Consider the following 25,649-nt stretch of genomic DNA (forward strand, 5'->3'; position numbering starts at 1 on the left):
CAAGGAGAGACTCAACCTATAACTAAGGAGACATTTCCTGTCAGAATGAACAATTTATCAGTGGAATAATGTGCCTCCAGAGGTTGTAGGTGCTCCATCACTGAGAGATTGGACAGCTCTTTGTCCAGAATGGGATAGGATCTTATGTTTGACCAAAAGGTTAAATCAGAAGGTCAAACGTCTCTGCACACCAGCTGAATGAGGCCACTTCAAGATGCACCCCACATGACACCTTTGGGAGTTGCAGATTGGACATTGGGTTGGGTAACTGGGAGGAGGGTCTTGAGCAAATGTTTGATATGTATACATTTATGCTTTTTTGCTTCAGATCTTGCTTAATGTCAGGTGTGCCTCATTCAATATCCAAGAAAAAAAAAACAATAACTCCTTTTGAATAGAGATAAAGGTACTTTTACTGGACATGAAATGAAAACAGCTAAAGTGAAGCTTTATGTGGGCTTCATCTTCAAATGTCCTCATTCAGCTGGTATGCAGAGATGGTTGACCTTGACCAAGCCCAAACATGAGCCATCAGCATGCACAGAAAATGGTGAAAACAAACTTCCCTTCAGGATAACTCCTCCAGTACCTAGTAATTCTCTCCCTCACAAATACCACGAGCCCTCACTCTCCCCATTACTATGGCAGCCAATAGCAAGCAAGCAAAGTAGAGGCTGACACAAGGTCCCTCCCAACTCTGTTATTCTGACACAAATTAGGAATCGATTTTTCCTGTTCCACCGACATAACTCTTCTTCCATAGCCTGAATCTCTACTGAAGTGGCTGGTTTTTCCTCAGCAAAAGAGCCATCACAGTTTTGAGAAGTAATTTCATAAAGACTTTGTACTGAGATCTTGAAATCCAATCATAACACATTCTGTTATTACTGCAGGAATATACGATTGATATATTTTTTGCCCAAACCTGGTATGATAGACGACTAAGATTCAACAGCACCATAAAAGTTCTGAGGTTGAATAGCAACATGGTGGGGAAGATCTGGATTCCTGATACATTCTTTCGAAATTCAAAAAAAGCAGATGCACACTGGATAACAGCACCCAATCGAATGCTCAGGATCTGGAATGACGGCAGGGTTCTCTACACCCTCAGGTATTTTCATAGTCAGTTCCATTATTTCCAGTGCTCAGTACTTATTGGATGTGTCCATGTCAATAAAGAAGGCATCATACATACTGACTATCCAATGTCTTGCATATTTCAGCCAAAATTAAGTGAGCATTTTTGTTGCTAGAGCAGAACTAAAATGATAGAATAGTTAGAATCTAAGAATCAGAGCATGAAATAAGGTATTTGCTATCTCTAAAACTGATCCCACTGCATTTTGAGGAGAATAAAATGACATCAACCAATGCACCACCATGTAATGAAAAGACAGGAGTAGACAAGACCTGAAAGCATCTCCTCCTCTCTAGTCGTCCCCCCCCCCAATTCTCTTATCTTAGTATGCAAACAACTATCAGTAGGATAAAATCTGCATTTTAAATGGGTTTTCTCTACAGTATTGGTATGTGCCCATCTCCTTTCTCTTATCACTTGACAGGAAACTAAGAGGACATGATCTGCAGCTATTTGAGGGCTGCTTGCAGCACAGTGAACAAAAAAAAAAGCAATATCAATAATAATAACTTTATTTTTAAAAAGTGTCCAGGGTTTTGGATCGGAATAGCTGTAATTTTTCAAAATAGCAAATATTGCCAACTCCTATGCCTCCTCGGAGTAGTACAGACTCATAGTTCTAAAAGATCTACAAGAAGTAAGTACAGGAATACAGATAGCTTTTACAGTGTTGTGCACTAGACTATTCACAGTTGGTTCTTAGGTCAAGAAATAAGCTAATTCTCTTGGCCTCCATGATATTTCCTTGGAAGCCCACTGTACAAGAACCACACTTGCCATAGTAGCTCTGAAAGATAGCCAGTTTAAACAGTAAGCTTCAAAAGCACATGGTGGTGAGAAGACAAGTATGATTTATACACCTAAAGAGCCCAGATAGGCAGGACGTGTTCCTGCTGGTCAGCATTTCATGGTAAAACCGTAATTGTGACTGCACAGAAGTTATTACACTGACTTAAATAGCCTTTACCCTCAAGTAAAGATATAGAAGCCTGCATCCATTATGCAATAACAAAGAAAGGGCAAGAATGGATGATGGGTGTACCATATAGTAATCAAAATATATTAAAAGGAACACTGGAAGGAATTATTTATTTATTTATTTATTTCTTAGCGCTTATAGACCGCCCCCTCCCCCGAAGGGACTCGGGGCGGTGTACAGTCAATATCAGAAATACATCAAAGTAACTATAAAATTCAGACAGTTAAAATTATTAAATAGATAGATACATAAATAAGAGGAGGATAAAAAGATATACAAAACTGTACTGCTAAGTAAATAATTTAAAATGTGCAAAATTAATTAATGATAAGGGAGTAATTAATGTCATTCATGGTTTAATTCTTTGTACTGAAATTGTGTAATGAAATGGTTATAGAGTATAAGAATATGGACAATTACTTGCAAAAAATCATAAAAAATATATACACAGTATATATCATATAGTGCCAAAGTATGTGGCACTGATGATGTTATCTATTTAGGTAATGAAATCTCTGCAAGCAAATAACCAAACTTAGAGGGCCCCAATGATTCCACAGTTCGACCCTTAGTTACATTCTCTTGTATTAAGAATTGCATATATTAAGACATGTTGTATTAAGAGAACTGCATACAAAAATGCATATGGATTTTCAAGCTTCTTTTTACCCATTCCCAAACTAATATAAAAATTTATATACAAATTTCTGCTCCAGATGATTCAGAATTATAGAAAATGAAGGTGAAGAAATAGTCTACAAAGAACAAGGATTGTAAGAATATTTTATGTACTCAAGGAATACTTCTCAGGGTTTTAGCAGAGATAAAATATTGTGCGTGAACACATATTGACTATTGTCATAGTTACAGTAAGGATTGGTAGGCTGACAACAGTACAAATAGAAATAACATCTGCCTTTGTTTATTTTCAGACTGACAATAGATGCAGAGTGTCAATTACAGTTACACAATTTCCCAATGGATGAACACTCTTGTCCCCTGGCATTTTCAAGCTGTAAGTAGTCAACAATGGAATTATCCTTATGAAAGAAAAAAGGAAAATAATAATAGTCAAAAATAAAAATAAAAAAGCTTAATATCAGAATAATCAGATAAAGCGGACAATGTAATACGTAGTATGTTTTTGTGTCAATGTGCAGCAACAATCAATAGTAAAGTTACTATTTAGATTAACACATTGCTCTTGATTTTTATGAGAAATCTAGGGCATTTGTATATATAACTATTTCCAAACAATAGCTATATAGTTAAACTTGAGGCTGCCAAGTACTGTTGAACTCCAACTAAGGAGAAATATTGCTGCCAAAAAATAAGCTACCAATTCAGATCTCACATGTTTATAAGTTCATCACATCTGTATCCCAACCTTCCTGTAAGCGGGAATAGGTGAAGTTATGATGCCCAGGGTTAAATAGAGTTGACCTTACCATTAAATGAACTGAATGGCATGAAGAGATTGTCTCAGAAGACAAAGATTTACATAGCCATTGCCCTCCATTCTCTAAACTCATCTGCTTTCTTCAATCATGATTAATGCTGAAGGTTTCATATGCCTTTTGTACAAGAGTAAAATGTCTTAGGTAAAATTCAAATTTCAAATTTTTAATTTGTTCCCTCTCCGCAAGGGACTCGGGGCGGCGTACAATAAAAATATACATACGTACATATAGACATACAGGTACACACATATACATACATTACCCAAGGCAAGCATTGGGTTCCTCCTATTTTATTGTCACGTAAGTCAGGGAAGTGAATTGAACAGGGATAGTGAGATTGACTCATTAAATTTCATAGCTAACTGGGGAATGGCATCTAGAAATCCTCATTGCCAAATTCAGTGGAGGATCCAGATCACATAATATCTCTCTCTGCAGAATAAAGCATACAGAAGTGCACATGTTATGATTTAGTTATTATTTAATTTAATAGTGCTTCTCAGAGATATCTAGCAAAACAATTCATCTTTCCAGATTGCCATGAGCATTATCATGCATGTTCCTGATAAACTCCATCACTTTTAAAAAGCCATTATGGGGGTTGGGGTGAGTAGCCAGTGATGTTTCCTCTTAAGAAAAAGAATGTTTACGATTTGGTATACTGGAAACTGTCAGACATTTGACACTCATGCTTTTTCCATGATAGTTTATAACTGTAAAATCTCTTTCGGAAGTTCTTGTTGCTTTGGGTTTTAGATGAATTCAATGAGCATTGTGTTGCAAAATGGCTGAAAGTCATACAAGTACCTCTATAGTATCACTGAGATCCAGACATAAATAGGAAAGTACTACCATGTAAATAAGGAAGCACGTAAAAAATATATTGATATAAACCTGATTTCCCTTGGTTTGAAGATGGCTACCCAAAGGAAGAAATAATCTATGTGTGGAAACACAGTTCAGTGGAAGTGGGAGATACTAGATCCTGGAGGCTTTATCAGTTCTCATTTATTGGACTTAGAAATACAACTGAAGTGATTCCAACAACGTCAGGTAAGTTGAGTAATTATACTTTCATCATATTTTCACCAATTTCATGAATAAATATAAAGGAGTCCTTGCAGATTTTACTCTGCTAGTTGTTGAGGAGGGGGCGGTGCGCATCTCCATTTCAAGGCCATTGGGCCAGCGCTCTCAAAAGACATTTCCAGGGTCATGTGGCCAGCATGACGTCATGGAGCACTGTTACCTTCCCACTATAGTGATACCTAATTTAATTATCTACTTGCATTTGCAGGCTTTCGAACTGCTAACTTGGCAGGAGTTAGGGCGAGACAGGAGCTCACCTTGTCATGTGGAGCTTGGGTCTCAAATGTGGGCTGCTGGCTTTCCAGCCAACAAGCCCAACGTCTTAACCACTGAGTCACCATACTGCCCTATTGTCATGAATAATCCAGGTGAATAGTAGAGGGAATGCTTATCATATCATGTATTCGTGATGCAGATTTTGGAATAGTGGTTGGTTGCAAGCAGTCTAATATCACTGGAAAAAAAAACAAATGCCATTTTACTGTGATTTCTGAATCCTGGGAAATAGTACTTTTATTTTATTTTGCTTTGGCCAGATTCCATATCAGCTACAACAGGGATGTCAAACTCAAGGCCCAGGGGCTGGATCCAGCTCACAGGAAACTTAGATCTGGCCCAGGGGGCCACCCTAGAAATAGCAAAGGTCTGGCTTGCAGTGTCTCTGGCAGTGAAAATGGAGCTCGTTCACTGGCAGAGAGTTGCAGGAGGCTGTTGCAGCCAAAAACAGAACTCAGGAGCCCTTTTTCTTGGCCAGAGTGCTCAGGCTACCACAGATGCCCCTGACATGAGTGACGCCGAGCTGGCCATGTCCACCATGGTGTCACCCACTCTGACCACCTGAGGTCAAACACAACCCGGATGCAGCCCTCAATTAAATTGAGTTTGACACCCCTGAGCTACAGTGTCCAGCTCTGTACACCACATTTTATGAAAGACATAAATAAACTGACCAGTGAAGAGATGGGTAGCAACTTAGTTTTAGAAGGACAGACTAAGGAAACTGAATGGATGTGTGAAAAATGATTGCTGGGGAATATGATAGGGCTTTCCAAAGAGTAGAATGGTTATCCCAAATAGAAAAACTTATTGTTCAAGAGACGAAGCAATGATTTTAACTTATAGGTTGTAAATTAACATTAAATGAAATGTGTTTGCTGGTGGAACATTTATAAAAAGCAGTGGGTGCATTCTTTTTTCAATTAGATACGTTAAAGCTAAAGTTAGGCAGCCCCTGTTGCTTTAATTTGAATTCCTGGACTGAGCAAATATTTGGAATCCTTTAGTGGCCTCTTTACTGGCTCTTCACATGACTCTTTAATCTATAGGGTTATCTCCCAACCCAAACCCTGGCAATATCCATCTTAGTCTTTGTGCTTTTAGTTTGAAGAGATATTCTGTTCATTTGGATTAACATATTCAGAAAATGCTCTGTAATGAGGACCCTGCTTCTAATCATATTCATCCATACATTTATGGAAGATTTCTACCTTGAATCAACAAAGATGAAAGAAAGAGTGATGGTTGGCATTGGATATGAAGTTGTTAGAGTGAGGATGGTATTCTTGTACCTTCCTCATTTTCCCCAATTTTGGCCCTTAAACATAGAGATAACATTCCAAGATAAACACATTACATAGAGGATGTTTACCTTGCCTTGTAAACTATGGTTGATAATGAAATAAATGATGGGCAGCCCAAAGGCTGAAGACCAAAATTAATTTTTGATGAGATTTACAGGGAGTAAGGACAACCATGCAAAATGAGTAAGGCATCAGCATTTGGTATTATACTTTCCATTTTTGTTTTTCTTTAGTTTCTTAAAAAAAATTCTTTATGCTATTAAACCTACCTAAAGCTGGTTTAGTTTATTGATTAACCCATAAGCCATATCAAAATATGGAGCTCCAAACACAAGTTATTAATAAAATCCTATAAAAACAATTTAAAATGAAATTGGAGTAAAATATAATACATACTCAAGTATTATGCTGTATTAAATGTTGATTTCAAATTCTGGCCACATATAAGTTATGTTGCTTTAATAATGGTTTCCAATGGGTCATTTGTATGAACCAAGGTACCTGTCTCTTACCCTCTTATACAAACAACAATCAAATGGTGTGAGAGCCAAGTCTTCTACCTCTGTTGCTTCGCGAATACAGATACGTACCTCCATTTATGGTATAGAATGGAATCACCCATCATTGTATCAAGCTGTTTGAAGCCTACTGAAAGATTTAAACTACAGCTTTCATGGACCTCACCTCAAAATGACCTTCAATGTTTGGCAGTTATGTCATAGAAGGGCATTGGGAGACACAAGAATGGTATTGAGGCCACAGATCGTTTTACTTGCTTGAACGACTCTGTCAGAAAATATGGAAAACAGTAGGCAAAAGTATAAACTCTTAAGCATGAATTCAGAAGTTTTAATCTAGGCTAAATCATCTACATTCTGAATCTAGTTGTTTCTTGAGCACTATGAGGAAGAGAACACATGAACATGATTTATTGGAGTCTGTCATCACAAAATGATATTTTTATCCCGTTGCACGATAAAAAGGTATTCAAGGACTCCTCTTGTGATTCAATGCCACGACTCCTTTTCTAATACACTTCTGGAGTGGCAGCACTCTATTTTGCTTGGGCTTGGATTGCAGCAATAAATAGAGCAATCACTTACTAAATGATGATTGATTTTCTCTGTAGGGTAGATAAGAGTTCTTATAGTTACATCTTTCCATTTTATCTTACCCTGTATGATCTTTAGTATGCACGTGTAATAGACTCTGAAATGACAAAAGGTTAGTGGTTCGGAAGGTTAGCCCAATATTTTATCTGGGGGGGGGGAAATCAGTTAAGGTTGTAAAAAAATCCATTTGGTGATTCAATGTACTCATCAAATTATCATCTTTTATGTGCCACAGATTCCTTAGCTTGGAGAGCATATTTTCAATATAGAATTGGGAAGAGTAGAATTCATGCTTTTACATATTTGATCTTGAAATCTATTTGGTGTCAGAACAATGTCTGAACTTGGAAAGTGTTGTTTTTTTTAAATTCTATGCCAGTAGTAATGGTAGGAATGGGAATAGTAATAGGAATAAGGTGGTGGTTGTGGTGGTGGTAGTGGAGGAGGAGGAGGAGGTGGTGGAGGAGTTCAACCTACTTCTTGGAAGCAACAAGCTTAAACATGTGCTCTGAATCCCAGAGTTATGATATTCGCAGCATGTTTGGAGAGAGGAGAGTATGTGAAAATTGTGCCGATTCATGGTCAAAATAATCCTTTAAAAGAAATCTTGCCAATCAATAAATTATCCATGGTCATATTCTGTATAAAGAAGGGATGGTTGCAATGAAGTGGTAAGACTTTAATTAGCATTGGTACTTCTGAAATGTTTAATTCCAGAATAAACAGAGGTTTAATTAGCCTAAGCTGGAAGAGGGTGAAATGATTGTATTTAGGGAAGCAATTATAGAAAGCATGTGTTTGATAAAAAATAGTTAAATCTAATTTGAAGACCTTCAGCCCTCAATGAAGGCAGGTTACCTTCACAACCCTCTTTATAGAGGAAGGATTAGTAAATTCTGACATTGCTTAATTATACCCTAAAGTTTAGAATATGAATATGAAAAAAAGACAAATGAAAACCTTCACTTGGTTTCTCAAGTTGGTAATTAAAATGTGTGAAGAATATTTGATCCAGACCCACATTTTTTTAAAAAATATTATTTTATTTTTTAGGGCTGCAGAGAAATTTCCCCTCCTTTTTTTGTTCAGTGATTTGTTTTATTGTGTTGTTTCACAGATGCTTAAAACCCTTTATTTAACACCTTTCTAGGACAACAACAACAAAAAAAGCTGAAAATAAAAAATGTGGACTTTACTACCCAGGCTCAACTACACAATCTGGGGGTACTCTGGCATCACAAAATGGAAGACAAAAGTTGCAATTGTGCCATCAGTGAAATATATAAAATAATTCATTGCATAAAGTGTCTTATTTCTGGCTCAGTTTGAGAGTTTTTTGGGGGGGATGACAATAAGAGAGGTGTGTTCTATCTCACTCTTGCTGTTTTTTCTCATGAAATATCAGAACTTTTGGAAGAAATAGTTTAAATTTTAATTCTTTTCTTTCCCTCCTACACAACTATCAGTTCTCATTAGGCTAGTGGGGCCTCCCAGAGGGACCACTAATCAAATTTTGAAACCCACAGTAATGGTCTCACATTACTTGTTGATGTAATTGAAAGATTGTATTTGTTATAAATGCACATGATCCCATTCTACTTACTTAAAGACATAAATTGATTTATTGTGCTTTTATACAAGTCGCAGCCCACATTACCTAAGATTGTTATCAGCAATAATTAAGTATGTTTTACAAGATAATTTAATCATATTCACTTTTGTCATCCATGGAAATATTGCAGATTCAGAAGCAGTGTGGCCTTTAATCTTTCTGTGAAGATTTCTACTTCCATTTTAGGATAGGATAAACTCACAACCCTCCATAGAAAGTAGGTAAAGAAGCAACCCAAAATTGGAAGCTTCCTCCTATGATCAAGCAGAACCCAAAGAGTACAAGCATTTTATTAACATATTTAGAACTCCCATCAGACTTCATGTTGTCAAAAGATTCAACATTATTCCAGTTTAGTGGAATTGACTTTCATGGTACTCTCTGTGAAATGCTACAATTTTCAGTAATAGCTTTAATCCTCTCTAAATGTCAACACTTGCTGATTCACGGATTAAATTCTTATCTATGTCTTTATGAGAGGCCATTTGCTACTGTCTCAGAAAGGCTAAATGCAAAAGCTTTATTCTATATATAATTTCTCTGTGTGCCAGAGTTTATTTCTAGACCATAACGGATTTATTTGCTTACATCCTGAATCTGTTTGTTCAGCCCCCTTTGTGTGGGATCCATATCCTGATTGGCTATGGCTACCTGGTGGATGACATGTGGTGGTGAATGTGGTATTGAATGCATCCATGGGCATACCACCATCCCATAATGAAAATGTGATCTGACTCTGCTTAAAGCAGAGTGCTTCTTAAAGTCTATTCCTAGACTTTAACATTGACTAACTTTAATTTAAAATTACATATTTTTGTTTGTGCTTGTAATTTACCAAATCTAAGCAGACTTGGGGTAGCATACAAGGAAACATCTACAATAAGGGTCCCCAACCACCAGGCCATGGATAGGTACCATCTGTGGCCTGTTAGAAAATGGGCTGCCCTGCTGGAAATAAGCAGCGGGCAAGTGAAATGTTGCATGCGCAAGATCTAGGTTGCGCACTCCCCCCTTTCCCCCAAGTTCATGAAAAACATGTCTTCCACAAAATTGGCCCATGGTGCCAAGAAGGTTGGGGACAACTGATCTACAAAAAGCAATAATTATAATCAAACTGAATACAATGTAAAAATGAAATATCTAGAGAAGTAAACATCCACAATAAATTACATATAAACAAATAGTACTAATAATTAAAATCTATGATATAATGCAGTTACAGTTACTTGACAATGCTAATTCTAGCACTTCAACACCTATGTATTTTAGACTGAGGATGACATTTATACATGAAACATACATTGGATATCTGAATATTTAGAGTACTTACAAAATAGAATACATTTGAACTGTACTTTGCTTCTAAGGAAGCAAAATAGTAGAGGACTTTCCATGGCAAAAAGCTGGTATTTTCTGTAAGGATACAGAGGGAAATAATATGTAAATTAGAAATTGGGCAAGAGAGAAATGCACACCTTGCTGGAACTGATAAAAGAATCTACTTTACTGCAAGATTGCATTGCAGTAAGACTTAATTCTAATGTGTAACTGGATATACTTTATACTGTTAGAAAAAATGTGTATTGGAAATTAGATATGTATATAACAATAATAGTAATAACAACAACAACAAATGAATTCCTGTAATGGAATCTCTGCAGATTTTACTCCACTAGTCAGTTCTGACTATAGGGGATGGTGCTCATCTACATTTCAAAGCCATTGAGCCAGTGCTGTCTGAAGACATTTTCATGGTCATGTGGCCAGCATGACATCAAAGGTGTTGTTACCTTCCCATTGAAGTGGTACCTATTTATCTACTTACCTTTGCATGTTTTTGAACTGCTAGGTTAGTAGGAGCTGGGGTGATGACAGGAGCTTACTTTGCCACATGGGCCTCAGGTCTCCAACCTAGGCTGCCAGCTTTCTAGCCAACAAGCCCAGTATCTTAACCATTGAGTCACCATGCCACCCTAATAACAATAATAGTGTGAGATCATAGCTGCCAGTTCTTTAGCTGATGTCGGCCTTCATAATGCATTGAGGCCTTTCCAAGAACCTAGGTTATTGTAAAGTGCAGATCCTTTTTAAATTGTCAAATAGACATTTTGTCAAGACACAAATTTTCTAAGTACTGTCCATGATTTTTTTTGTATGCTACTTAGTCTGCCAACAGCCATGGTTAGTTTATATTGGAATATTTCAAATTTGACTTTCAGATCTTAATACTTTGTGATCTTTTCCGATTCTTTTTATTCTATTCAATTTTTCCCTGGTATTGCCATAAGAGTTATTCACACTTTCTTCTTTTAAACCACAGTTTAAAATGGTGTGTTATGAGCAAAGAGTTTATCACTTTATATTCATAAATCTCACAATGTTTTTTTTAATTTTTTTTTAAATTACAAACATGTAAAATACACACACACAAAACTTAGACGTACGCCACATTTACACAATACAATATGAACAAGAGCTTCCTGTTCTTTCTAATAGCAATTGCCAATCAATATCGTTCACCTTATATTGTTTCCCTTCTATTATATTTCATTTGCATTTCACCATTCTTAACCCTCTTATCTTACTCCTCTGTCTGCTATATTGGCTGATTAGTAAATTTAAACCACTTGTGTGTGTGTGTGTGTGTGTGTGTGTGTGTGTGTGTGTGTGTAAAAACTTCAGGTTTCCATTCTATTTTAACACCTGTTATTACCTCTAGCCACTTTTTGATCCTTTTCCAAAAAAATTTAGCCTCCTCACAGTCACAGGTCCACCATAAGTGGTAGTATATTCCATGTATTGATTCACATTTCCAGCATTTTGGGGAGGTATTTGTTGAGATTTTAGCTAACCTTGTTGGTGCCAGGTGCCATCTGTAAAACATTTTGTACTGATTTTCCTTGTATGCAACTGATAGTGTCATTTTTAAGTTTGTTCCCCCAAATTTTTCCCATTTATCCAATTCAATATTATAGCCAAATTCTGTGCCCATTTTATCATTTGTTTTTTCATGATTTCCTCTTCCATTTTATGCTTCAGGAGAAATTTATATATTCTCCCTATCAATCTCACAATGTTTTAACTTGCTCATTTTTTTCTATTGTTTCAACTATATTTTACTGCAAACCACTCAAAGTCATTTAGACAGTGAGATGTTTAGGCTGGATTTAGCATTCTTTCCCACCTATCAAATCTTCCCGAAGGACCCAGGATAGGCAGATATTGTTGTTTAAGGATGTGAAAGGTACTATCAGAGGATACTTTCCAGTAAAGTTACCAATTGGCTGATGATGATTTTGCCAATGCTGATGTTCTTCAAGTGCTGCTGCACATATTTTGGGATGTCACCCAAGGTGCATATTTCTATTGATATTATCTTTGCTTTCCTTTGCCACAGCTGTTATACTTCTGTTTGTAAGTCTTGGTATTTTGTGATTTTTATCTAGTCCTTTCTGCTATCTTCAGATACTGCAACATTCTCTATCCAGATTTTTTTTTTGTCTTTCTTATTGACAATGGTTAATCTGGGTGTTATGGCGTTTATATATTTCAATTCTAAAGTGCCAGTGCACTTTAGCTACTTCATTTTGTATTACTTTGTCTATCTTCTTCTCATGGGTTCTTGCTTAGGGATAAATAGTAATTCTTACAGATATTCCCATGCAATATCCTATACTACAGTGTATTATTTTCAACAATGAGTCTGCAATGTTGTATGGCAGGTGCATCTATTTCACCAGCTATATATTCATATCTAAAGTTAAGCAGATTATAGTTGATTAGTTTTTGGCTTCGCATAATGCCTGATTTGAAGTATTATGACTTGTTAAACAAACCATTTTTTTAAAAAAAGTCTGACTTAGTATTCTGCTATGCTCTACTCTATCCATTCTGCTCAGCATTGAAAATGTCATGTTGTATCTACTTGCTGTACATATATTAGAGGTATGAAACTTTTCAAAAAGCAAGACTTGGCAGCTCTAATTCAGCACCGTATCTAATTCTTTGCAGTACACAAACATACATACAGATGAACACAGCTGTTTGCATTTCTAGATTCTCCCTGGGGACATAGCTAAAAGGTTCATCAGAAGAGACTTCATTAGTTCAGAGTTTGATGCTAAAGTGCTATTATGCAAAGGAATGATTTCATAAATTACATAAACACTGGACCAGGTAAGTTGATAAATAATATTTCAAATTTAACTTCATTGAAGTGTGAATAGAATTTGAAAGAAAAAGTGCAGTCTGGGTGTTAGAAATAACTTATTTAGATACTAAAGAGGTGAAAGAATGAATTTATTCATATTGTCTGACTTTTTCTAGTCACACCAGATTAAAAATGGTTTGAAATGTTTACTGTTGACAGAAAGAGGTTTCCAACTAAAGATGACTCACTTTACATACCCCCCCCCCAAAAAAAAGGCTGGGTTGTTCTATTTGAATTATGACTGGTTTATAATTCATTTAATCTTATGTATAATTCCATTTTGTGTTCCCAACTGTGTCCAAAACAGCTATATTATACATTATCAATAAGCACGAAATCTGAACAGACTGCACCACTTGAATACCATAAGCATTGACAAATTTGCCATCAGTCAATTGCAGAAGGCGGCTTTAATTGGAATAGCTTCCATCCTGCGACGATGTCTGTAACACCATCAAACATCCAGATATGTGTAACCCAGGTTCTTGGTAAGGACTCAATAGGTAGACAGAAATTTCAAATCCAGTGTTAACATCTGGCTTACTGTGCAATGATCAATAATAATAATCATCAAGAGCCTGGATGAACGACTGGATGAATGATCTCTATTACTAGCTGGGCATCCTTCAAGCTGACAACATCAAGCATACAAAAGTCAAGATGTTTAGAAGCAAATACATCATGAGAGTGAAGAAAATCTTAAAGCACAATCCCAGTGAAGGAAATACCATCAACACCTGGATAATTCCAATAAATAGATATGTAGCTGAAATAGGACATAACTAAAAGTCCTGTCTAGGAAGACCCGAAAAGTAATGACAATGAATCATGCCATTCATCCACACAGACATGTTGATAGAGTTTGTTTATCAAGGAAAATAATGGATGTGGAATGTTGCAAGTAATAATAATAATAATAAATTTGGATTTATTAGCCGCTCCCTTTCCGGGCAGGACTCGATAGCTGAAGAAGAAGAAAACGGTATTGGAAAAATATATGATGGACCATGAAGATGCACTGAAGATAGTATAGCAGGAAATCTTACTGAGTACTAAAGAGACCAAACTGGCCTACAAGAAAAAACAAATGAATAGAAAAGAAACATGGCAAGCCCAAATATTATATGGGCAGTACTAAAAAAAAAAAATACTAGACAAAGCAGGTAAGAATACCCAGCAATGGCTAAGGGAAATAAAGTTGAAAAAAAGAGACAGAGGAGCTAATTCTAGCTATTAATTTCAAATTATGAATTATGAAATTCATTTATGAATTAAAAGCGCATAAAGCCAGAATTGAGAAGACAGTAAAAGATAGAAAATGGCATACCTTCAAAGTAAGTGAAAAAAAAAAACAATGGAACACCTATTTAGCTTTATAAGAACACCTATTCAACACATAGATTGACTATAAAGAAACAGCATGAGAAAGTACAACAATGGTGCCTTGGAATACTGTAAGAAACACCATTCGTGTGCAAGCAAGTACTGGTGGGATCCAATATAAACAAAGTAATAAAAAATTAAGAAGCTAAAGTTACTTGGGACTTTAGAATTCAATCAGACAAGCCACATTACACCTCACAGTTATACTTGCTGATAAGAGAAAGACAAATTGGAATAGTGGATGTTGCAATACCTGGAGAAAACGGAGTAGAAAGAACTAGAGAAAATCCCCAAATGCAAAGACCTGCAAGTAGAAGTAGAACAATCGAGGCAAAGGGAAGCAAAGGTAGTACCAGTAGTAATAAGTGTTTGGGGTACAACTGTAAAACGAGCAATTTTTGAATACTTTCAGCATTGACGAAATCACCAGATGTCAATTACAAAAGGCAGCTTTTACTTGGAAAGCTTACATCTTGTGATAATACCTTTAACAAAATAAAAAAAAATCTCATAAACAGCAACCATACAGGACCTTGGGAAAAACTCAAGAGATGGACAAAATTGACCTGCTGGAAATACAGCTTAACAAAAGGAATAACTTTCCTAAAGTTCAAAATTTGTCTTTCTTCAAGAGATGGATACGAAGTGTGGTAAAGTATCCTATGGGTAATTGCTCAGAAAATATGAATAACCAAATTTCAAAATGATTTCCAGGAAAGTTGAATGCAACAAAGTACTCTGGCTTGAGATACTGCTTTTAGATATGTGGGAATATTTCTATTGATTCCACTGCAAACCTATCTCAATAGCATTAAAAAAATAGCTTTCCCTTCATGATAAAAATATTGTAAGTCTGTATCATAGATAAAGAGTACATTCTTGGGAAAGCTAATCAAATAAATTAACAAATGAAAATGTAATATCTATAACCTATCAGATGTAAAGCTAAACACATTTCTGTCTAAGCTGTTTAGTCCGGAGTTATTTTTAAAAGAAAAACTTACAATAAACCATATATTAAGAATAATTTATATTAAGGTGAAAATTAAAAACATCTCAGCATTCTTAGTTCTGACTGAACTAAGAATCAGGTACTATTAAGAATTAATGACACTTTTTTGAAAATTGCATTGTCTCAGAATCTATGCACTTCTTTACACTGAAATCATAACTAAATCTAATTATTGGTTTTCATTAAACAGCTGCCGTTTCACTTACAAAGTGTCCTCTGATTTCATTATTGCAGCTTGCAATTGGAGAGAGTCATAGCAACATATTGTGATGGAGAATCATGATCTCAAAGAGATTATAAAACCTAGTTCAACTATCGAAACAATATTCAATCTCTCTAGCAAAAAAGGCACAGGCCTGCTATGCTGAAATAAAGTAACTCTAACCCTAAAGTAACTTTCATGCATATACCGTATTTCCATATACTATTGTACGTCATGCAAAGTCCCTTTTTTGTGAGCTAGACCCCTATATGAATATGATTGATAAATATGAATGCTAAATAAAGTAAAGTATGGTTCAGATTTAAAATCCCTGCCAAGCCATAATTAACAAACCATAATATAATTATTTGAGAGCATCATTAGCTGAATTTGGTTTCTTGGAGAATGGTACTTCATCCAGACACCTAGCATTAGACAGACTGTATAACTGTACCTATTGCATCCAAATATCATTCTGGAAAAATGATTGTATAATAGTTTTGTTTGGTAATCTCTACCCTTCAGTTTCCTTCTTTCAGAAGCATGTTGTTACCTTAGTTAGTGGACTTAAACACTAGAAACTGGTAGTGAAATATTTGAAGGATGTTAAGATTCAAAAAGAAGAAGCACCGTTTTGCTAAAATCTTGTCTAAATACACATGGATTCATTGATAGGTTGGATAGGATTTCCATTTGTTCAGTCAGATGTACAGAGAAAGAGTCCTAATAATCACTCAGTTCCAAATGGAACTTTGTCCTTCCTGCTAAATGTCACATTTTTTTAACTTACAATAATAAAGCAGAAGGGATGTTTCTAGGCCATTCTGATGAAGAGGTATTGCTCAAACATTTAAAAAAAGCAAGGAGAAAAATACTCATAAAATAAAAAGACATTGGCTTCTGGCATATCTGCAACTTCCATAATAAACAGTGATGCCTCCAAGGTGGTTATTGCTCAGTGAATCCCTTATGCAACGCACAGTAATGGAAGGTGCTGCCTTCTCAATGTAAGGTTGTTATGTTGCATTTTGGTAACCTACTTAGCTAATTTGCAAGGGCCTTTTCTCCCATCCCAGCTGTTTCAAGAAATTTTAATTGAGAGCTGGGTGAAGAGGAAGCAGTATAATTGGATGCTCAAGTCACCCAGCAGCCCAGATCACATTCTAGCTAAATCAAGGTTCTTTTTGTTGTTGTTTTGGTTTGAGTAGGTAACATTTGAAGAAAAGGTAGCTAAAATAACTGTAATACTTTTAAATGTTGTTACCAGCTGCGATAATATACACGAATGCATGAAACAGCATGCTATAAAAATCTATTGTCAAATGAACTTAAGCACCTGAAAGATTGAGATTGCCAGTGACTCTAAATTACTAAAGGGTAAATGTTCTTTTTGCTCTCTTTTCCTACAAAAAAAAAAACAAATAAATAATGTGAGATAAAGATAACCTTGAGCTGAACTTCAATCTTGAAGGCTACATCAGCACACCCATGCAGTTTGCAAAGCAATGGTGCAGCAGTTATAATACTATTAACTATTAATATGGCATATCAATATACCACATACCATAATTGCATTCTCTTGGGGGTGGGTTGTAGTGTGCGAAGGTCAGAATAGGAGTGTGAATTAGCAAGAAGAAGAAACCCAAGGCACGAAAGAAGGCAAAAGGAAAGAGGAAGCAGAGCTAAAATAATGTATCCAGCACTCTCTCTAAGTCTGTCTATTGCCAATATTGCTTTTACCATCAAATACCATTTCAAGACACTTGCAACATGGAAGTCTCCTTTATGAGGGTTTTTTTTTTCTGCTCCCCAGTTTCCCAGATTATCCTGGCTTCTCTGATGCTCTTTCATTCAGTGCTAAGTGGATCCAATGTTGCTTAGCTTTTGAGCGCAGACAGAATCTTGGAGCAGTCAAGCCTGTTTGAAGTATATTGTGAATCTAGGTATATATTGCAACATTAGTGTTAACTTTCATTATAGAATCAGTGGTGGCATTCAGCCGGTTTGGACTGGATCAGGCGAACCAGGACTGGCGACCTGCTGCCCACTCTCCCTGCCGCTATGCCATCCTATTTAGCCACGTTATCTAAGCCGCACACATGAGCGCGAGCAAAGCATATGCGTGGAAGGCACACAGACTCACTCACATATTCGGTGCATGGCGAACCAGTGGTAAAATTAGGTGAAATCCACCTCTGTATAGAATGACTCATTATGATGTTCTGTAGAACAGATTGCTTTGTTTAAGAGTTTACATTTCAGGCTTTGCTTGCTATATAATAGATGTTCCTTACAATGAGTAATTTGTGGATTTATTTGTGGATTGTGAGTTGGTTTTCCTTGCTTTAATTAAACAAATTATTGGAGGGGTATATTACTTCTTCCCAGACATGATAAAACCACATTTTTTATCATTTCATACACTTAATAGTATTATGTAAAATGTGATAAAAGGATTGAAATATTTGTTGGGCAGTATTCAACCCTGGCAGGGAGGAGAGATGAAGTGCAAGCCAAATATAGAGTCACAGCATAACCATAAGAGGATCAAAACTAACCTCCCCAAATTCCTTGGAACTGTAATTGTTCCCAGAGAAGAGCTGCCAGACTGGGGAAATTCCTATATAGCAGCATACAATAATTAGCTTGAACTCTATGCATGTGACTCTGGTTGTTCACACTTGACATCATTTAAGGCAAAGCAAATAGTTAAAATCAAACAACTGGAGAAAGGGCGGGAGAGGGAGAAAAAGAGGAAATCATTCAAAAGCTATTGATTAGAAAAATAGCATTTATTGACTTTTTAAAAGCATTAAAAAGTATCCTAGAGAAACATGGTTCCCTTTTTCCAATTTGAAGTATTTATATTGATGCTTCCAATTTTGACATATTATGACCATTCATATAGCAAAAGAAACTGAATATATATATGTGTGTGTGTGTGTGTGTGTGTGTGTGTGTGTGTCACCCTTGCTCTAGCTCAACGATTAAACGTACAATGAAAGTTAACATCCAATCCTTGACATTTTCATTATCATAGCCCATTATTTTTCTGAATCTTGATCTATGAGCACACACACACACACAGAGGGGGAGAGAGGGAGGGATAGAGGGAGAGATGTAGATCCAGGAAAATAAGGGGCTATGATCATTTCCCTAAACTTAACAATGGGCTTCCCCCAATATTTCTCCAGTACATCTGTTTGTGATGCTAATATCGCTAGCAGAAACTTTCTTATGTTGAGCATCTAATTCTATTCATTGAAGATGTCAGGGACTGGATGTGAACTTCTATTGTATATTTTATCATTGAGCTAGAGCAGGGGTGTCAAACTCAAAGCCCGAGGGGGGGGATCTGGCCCATTGGGGTGCTTAAATCTGGCCCATGGGACTGGCCTGGAAATAGCAAAGGACTGGTTTGTGGTGCCTCTGGCAGCCAAAAAGTGGGATGCATGTAACCCCCTGCAACCTATTTTGGTCAGCAGAGTGCTGCAGGTATCCATCCTGTCTCCCCCCCTCGCCAGGTAACCCACAGAGAACTACAATGCTGATCTGGCCCTCAAAGAAATCTAGTTTGACACCCCTGAACTAGAGTCTCTTCCAAATAATTTTTGCAATTTTAAGCAGGTGGTGTATGATGATGCCATACTTTTTGAGGGCTTTATCAACTGCAATATTAATTTTATTCGAATATACAAAGTCTGCATACTTCAATCTGCAGTTAGTTTTAGATATTATCCAAGTTATTACAGAATGTTGCAGAACTGAACAGCTGTATATCGCTAGGTAGAAGTCCCTTAATATTAACTGCTTCAGATCAGTCATGTCTATCCAAAATGTCCCAGTGCTCTGAAAAACTAGATGTTATGGTTGACAGGACTTCTGCACAATAAACTGCATGTTTCTGTATTTTATTTACTGAATTTTATATTCAGTAATAACAAAACCAAGCTGCAGAAGCAACTCCTCTTCCTGAAATAAAATATTCAGGTGGTAAACTTTTTCAGTGCCAGTCTTATCTCAGTAAATTTTAAAAAATGCAGCTGAAAAATACAAACCATCATTTGTTGCCTGTAATTTCCTCTCCTTGTTTTGGAAAGAGGTGAGCTTGGCAAGATTTAACCAATGACCCAAATCTGAGAAAAAGTAAAGAAAAAGCATTACAGGTTATCTCATTGAATGTTATTATTAGAATTGATTAGGGAATGAATTATCAAACCCAAATCAACCATTTAGTTAAGAATGTAGCTCAAAATGTTGACTGCAAAAAAACTCCTTACTTTAATGAAACTATCCGTTAGGGCAGTGATGGCGAACCTATGGCACGCGTGCCATGGGTGGCACGTGGAGCCATTTGTCAGGGCACATGAGTCCACCCTTTTTAAAGCCATTTTTCACCCTCACCAGGCTCCAGAGGCTTTATAGGAGCCTGGGGAGGGCGAAAAGAGCCTCCCCACCCCTTCCTGGAGGCTTGTTGAGCTTCCCTGAAGCTCTGGAGCGCACAAAACAGGCCCTACGGGCAAACTGAAAGTTTGGGAACGGACTTCCTATTTGCTTGGAGGGTCGTTTTGAGCGCTCCGAAGGCTTCGGGGAAGCCTCTTGAAGTTCCCTGAAGCCTTCGGAGCGCTTAAAACGACCCTCCGAGCAAACCGGAAGTGATTTCTGGTTTTCTCGGAGGGTCATTTTGACTGCTTTGGAGGCTTCAGGGAGTCCTCCTGAAGATCCCTGAAGCCTCCGGATGGCTTCCGGGAGGCAGGGGAGGCTGTTTTCACCCTCCCCATGCTCCTATAAAGCCTCTGGAGCCTGAGGAGGGCGAAAAAAGCATGCAAAATGGGGGGGGTTGCACCTGTAGTGTGCGCGTACGCACTGGGGGTGTCGCGAATTGCATTATGGGTGCGGCACGCCTGCACACAACCCCCCTGTGCTCCCCCCACTTATGGCACGCGAGCCAAAAAAGGTTCGCCATCGCTGCCTTGGGGTCTCCAAGAACAGGGGAAAAAAATCCAGATTTTTGTCACAGACGAGCCAGCAACCTTTTTCCAAAGTTCAGTTCTTTTATTAGGTAATCAGTGTTCGGTATTTTACAGTTAGGAAGCTGTGAAAAGACCTATATATGTTTTCAGCTGTAGACAGAGAGCGGTTCCGACTGAGTAAAGCAGCCTGAGATTGCACTAATGCTGCAAGTGAACACTTCAAGTAGATTTGCACTTGACGGTGATTAACTGGTTGCTTAACGACAGTATGCTGAAGAAGCCACAGTTTGTTGAGTTCATAAAAGATGCTAACCCAAAAGGAAACAAACCAAAATATGGTTTACTGTAGCCTATGATGTATGAACTAATAATAATAATAATAATAATAATAATAATAATAATAATAATAATAATAATAATAATAATAATAATAATAATAATAATAATAATAATAATAATAGATTGTTATTTGTTAGCCGCACCCTCTCCCGAAGGACTCAGGGCGGCGTACAATAAAAACACATAAAATATACAAATGAACAATACATATACAGATAAAATAAACACATACGCGTACGTACACATATACATATACATGGAGGAGGTATCAAATATATAAAATAGAATTTAAAATTGACAATTTAAAACACCCTCAATTAAATTACAAGATTTAAAAAAAATAGAACTAGACCAGTGAGGAGGCAACTGTATGAAGAAGTGTAGCAATTCAGAGAACAAAGTTATAGAATTATGACTATTTTTAACTGCACGATTATCACGAATTTAATGAATTTGTGTATCTCACATTATTGCTAGGGAGGTAAGTCCTTACAGTTGTCACCCCTTTGCCTTTACCATTCTGAATAACTAGGATTACAGATTGTTTATCATTTTAAGATGCACTGTAGTAGATATTCTGCTAAAGCACAATAAGATCAACCTGTGTTTTCTTAGACAAGCAGGTGGTATAACAGATGATATTTCCATATGGGCTTTTTCTTCTTCTTTTTTTTGCATCAAATCAGTTCTGCCTTCTGTGTTGTCAACCCATGGACAACATTTATTTATTTCTGGCTCAACTGGTTGCATTTGGAATTGAAAAACAAGGGAACATTTCATCCGCAGCATTGTAGGCTTGAAGAGCTTATTGGTAGTAAGGTTTGCCATTGATTCTGCCTCATCCTGCTTTCCAGTTTTCTCACTTCAGAGGAAGTCACAAGTTCTTGAAGTGAAAAGATGACTGGATGACTTCACAAGGCTTCCTTCACATATTAGAGGGTTTCTTCCCCCCTTTTAACCTTTTCTTTTCTTTTTCATATGACTAAGCAAACTCAAATAACCTTTTAATTCCACATTAAAAAAGCATCCAGGTGTAATCTGGCTAAATTGACTGTTTGCAGATTCTAGCAATTGCCCTTTGTGGCTAACAATTCATTTTCTTCCTTGGGTTTGTTGTTTACAATACTTCGAATCGATGCAGGATAAGGGGAGGATACAAAGTGCAACTAAGCTTAGAGTTTGTGTAAAGTGTTATCTATAGCAAACCTTGTTAGTATGCTTGTCCTTCACCATCACAGTCAGCAAAATGCTCTTGCATATAACAGAGGTATCATGACTTGGTGGTTGTTTCAGGTTCCTTTGCTCTTCAAAGAAATGTTTACAATAGAACTAGAAAACCACATACAATACGTTCTGGAATCAGGAAGAGGGAGTGCTAGCCATTTATATTTCTTTCTCTATGAAATGTTGATAAGAGAATTTTTGTGGCATCAGTAGGGACAGTAGCTCAGGGTACTGACTGATTACTTTTCTACCCTCATCTATGGACCCACTGATTAGTTCATTGTGATTTTGCCATTTTGGGGACAGAGGAAGGAAAATGGTTTGAAAATTATTTGTAAGGACTGAAAAGTGTAAAAAAATATAAGTGGAATTGATGCTGTGTGGAAGTAACTTTAATAATCCAAGAACAGGTAGTCTGTATTGCTTTTGTGAATCTATCACAATTACATGACAGACACATAGTACACTCCATCTGTTCTCAGATCTTAACTGATAAGCCTGAAGGTGATAAAATGCAGGTGCTCAATGTTTTGCTTATTTCCTGAATGTTACAAGAAGGAAAATTGGAGATAACTAATGCACTAGTAACAACTACTTTCTGCTTATACACATAGCCAGAAGGTGTATCACTAGCAGGACTTCATTCAGAAAATAAAAAAGTGAATACAGAAGAAACTAAGAGTCATGTTGAAAGAAATTATGTAAGTGGCTGGGTCCCCATTTCTGTCCAACAGCACAATAATTCTCTAAAAACTGAATAAATTTGATGTAAAGAAAAAAAAGCTAGCCAAAGGGAGAAAAATACAACAGTTTGTGAATAGGTCATATCAAAGGGTAGGAAAGAATTCTGAAAAGAAATCCTTCAATTGATCCCAATCGCAGAGGCAATAGCAGAGCTGCTGAGAAGGTTGTTGAGTGTTTCATTTTAAGCTCATTTCCCTACTTCCTTCCAATTACTTGAGCCGGAGCAGAATATGCTCCCTGCATACAAACACATAATCACAACATTGGGGAAGAGCAGAAACATCCATCCATACAAACTGTTCCTTCCTTACCCAGAAGAAAATATAGATGCCTCCTACAGCCTTGGCTTATCAATTTAGTGTTAGGAAGAATTCCAGAACTCTTGTTCTGCAAGTCTGCCTTGTATAATTTTCATGAGTGCCCCACCTCACACATGCATAAATTTCAAAGAAAAGCATGGTATTACATTGAGAAGAATCTTTGCTTTACATTTATTTGTCAGGACTCAGTTTCAAAATAATTATCATATTTTTCGGAGTATAAGACGCACTGGAGTATAAGATGCACCAAGATTTTGAAGAGGCAAATTTTAAAAAAAGGTTTTGCACTCTGCAGACCTCCCAAAAATGGCCCATTTTTCACGAAACCAGGCTTGTTTTTTGTCAAAAAAAGGCATGCATAGCCTTTAGGAGGCTTGTAGAGTGCTCCTGGGGGCAGGGGGGGCAAAATTGAGCAATAAACGGCCCACTTTTCACTCATTTTTGCCCTCGCCAGCTCCTAGGAGCACTCTGGAAGCCTCCTAGAGGCTATGCACGGCCATTTTGGTGAAGGGGGCAGGGTTTCTAGAGGCAAAAAAAGCTGTATTCAGTGTATAAAATGCACTCAGATTTTTAGCCTCTTTTTTGAGGGAAAAAGGTACGTCTTAAACTCCAAAAAATATAGTACGTATTTAAGACAATCTCGGAAGCCCTCTAAAATAGCCTAACCTTAAGGACATCCAACGCCATGAAAGTGGCCCTTTCAAATGTTAAGGAAACAAATGATCAAGATCTTCAGCAATGAGTTGGACAGTGCCTAAGGGAGAGGGTCCCTGTAATGAAGTGTATAAGTGGCCTTTGATATATCTCATATTGTTAAATGCAAATTGAGCAGTTTGGAAATTTTGCAATCTGGAGCTTCTTCACAGAAGTCATCTTTAAGGCATAATTCTTCTGTTCCATAGAGCCTATGGATTCACAAGAACCTGATGGGTTCTATGAAAAACTGTGGAGGGAATTACCCACCAAATACAGCCACAAGAATTTTGTCTCTTGATCAAAAGTTCTGGAATGTTTTTTTTTAACTAATATTCCGCTGCTGGAATAATCTTAAAAAAAATCTTTATTCTAAGGAACATTTGATTATGGAACAAGTGTGTTTGATCCGACAAACTACATGCAACCAGTGATAACAGGCTAAAAAGCATTAGGAAAGATGAACAGAAAGAATTATCATTCTCCATCACAGGTCTGCATTCTGACCTTTGTTATTATGTTGGCTGACTGTTTAAAACTTGGATGATAACTAGTTTAATTGGAACAATTTGTCTAGGATTTTGAAGATCTCTGATTACATTTGTTCTATAATTACAGATGACCTGTTAAGCTGCTACAGAAGTTTCAACTTGTTGTTCCCTTGCAAATTGTTCTGGGTCATTTCCTAGCTTGCTCTTTAAGAATTGTAATGGGATTGTCGTCACCATCTTGGAATACAAAGCATCTTATTTCTGCTTTAAGGCCAGCCACAAAGGTACTTGGCAGAACAATTAGTTACACAAGGATGCCTTAAGGAACTATGAAAAAAAATAAGGCTTGTGATTATGTTAGTATGTACATAGAATCTCCCCAACATCTGCCTAAACTGTTTTTTTAAAGCTGAATATAAAAATTCTATAAATGAAGAGCTCCTTTCAAGCTGTTTCATAAAGCAACATGTGCCTTCTAAAAGAAAAGTGAGATTTTATTTTGCTTGGTTGGGGTCTTCTCTGACCAATATGGGATCTGGTAGTTTTAACAGGCAGAGATTCATGTTACCTGTTAATAAGCTGGTTCTATTTCAACAGCTATTAATTAAAAATCCAAACATTATGAAGACTAAGCTACAGGAAGAAGGTTCAAACTCCTTTCCTTTTTCTTCATTTTGTGGAGTATGATTTTGTGCAGTATTAGAGACTAAGGGCCTCTTAATTTTTAGCAGGAAAAATGGTTGTCCTCAGCTTGCATCCATTCATTCATTAACTGTTCAGATTTACAGTGGTGCTGAAAAAATTGACATGCCCAGTTCATGGTTATCATGTCACAGCAAAGCACATCATGTGATCACTGTTTGTGATCTTCCCTACTGGCTTATCCACATGGGGATTCTGGCAGGAATGTAGTAAGTTCCTCTTCCAACTTAATGACCCACATGTTCCTGGAGTTTCCATGTGATATTGCACTTTATGATCACAACAATTAGTGAGGCAATGATGATCCCAATTGCCAACATAACCCGAGGAATTATGTATATTGTAATGCAGAGGTGTCATCATGGCGGCATCATGTGATGCAT

General features: G+C 36.8%; 1 protein-coding gene across 2 annotated transcripts in view; it reads left to right on the forward strand.

Moving 5' to 3' along the window:
* The window catches only part of GABRG2 (gamma-aminobutyric acid type A receptor subunit gamma2), an 81,127-nt gene that overhangs the window by 28,107 nt on the left and 27,371 nt on the right, over positions 1-25,649 (forward strand). For both annotated transcript variants that reach the window (XM_081934818.1, XM_081934819.1), the window contains exons 4-6: positions 894-1,114; positions 3,053-3,135; positions 4,496-4,633. In XM_081934818.1, coding sequence (XP_081790944.1) covers positions 894-1,114; positions 3,053-3,135; positions 4,496-4,633 — 442 coding nt within the window. The remainder of the gene's footprint in view (positions 1-893; positions 1,115-3,052; positions 3,136-4,495; positions 4,634-25,649) is intronic.

The sequence above is a fragment of the Natrix helvetica genome, assembly GCF_964273705.1.
Source record: "Natrix helvetica genome assembly, chromosome: 1".
Lineage (NCBI taxonomy): Eukaryota > Metazoa > Chordata > Lepidosauria > Squamata > Natricidae > Natrix > Natrix helvetica.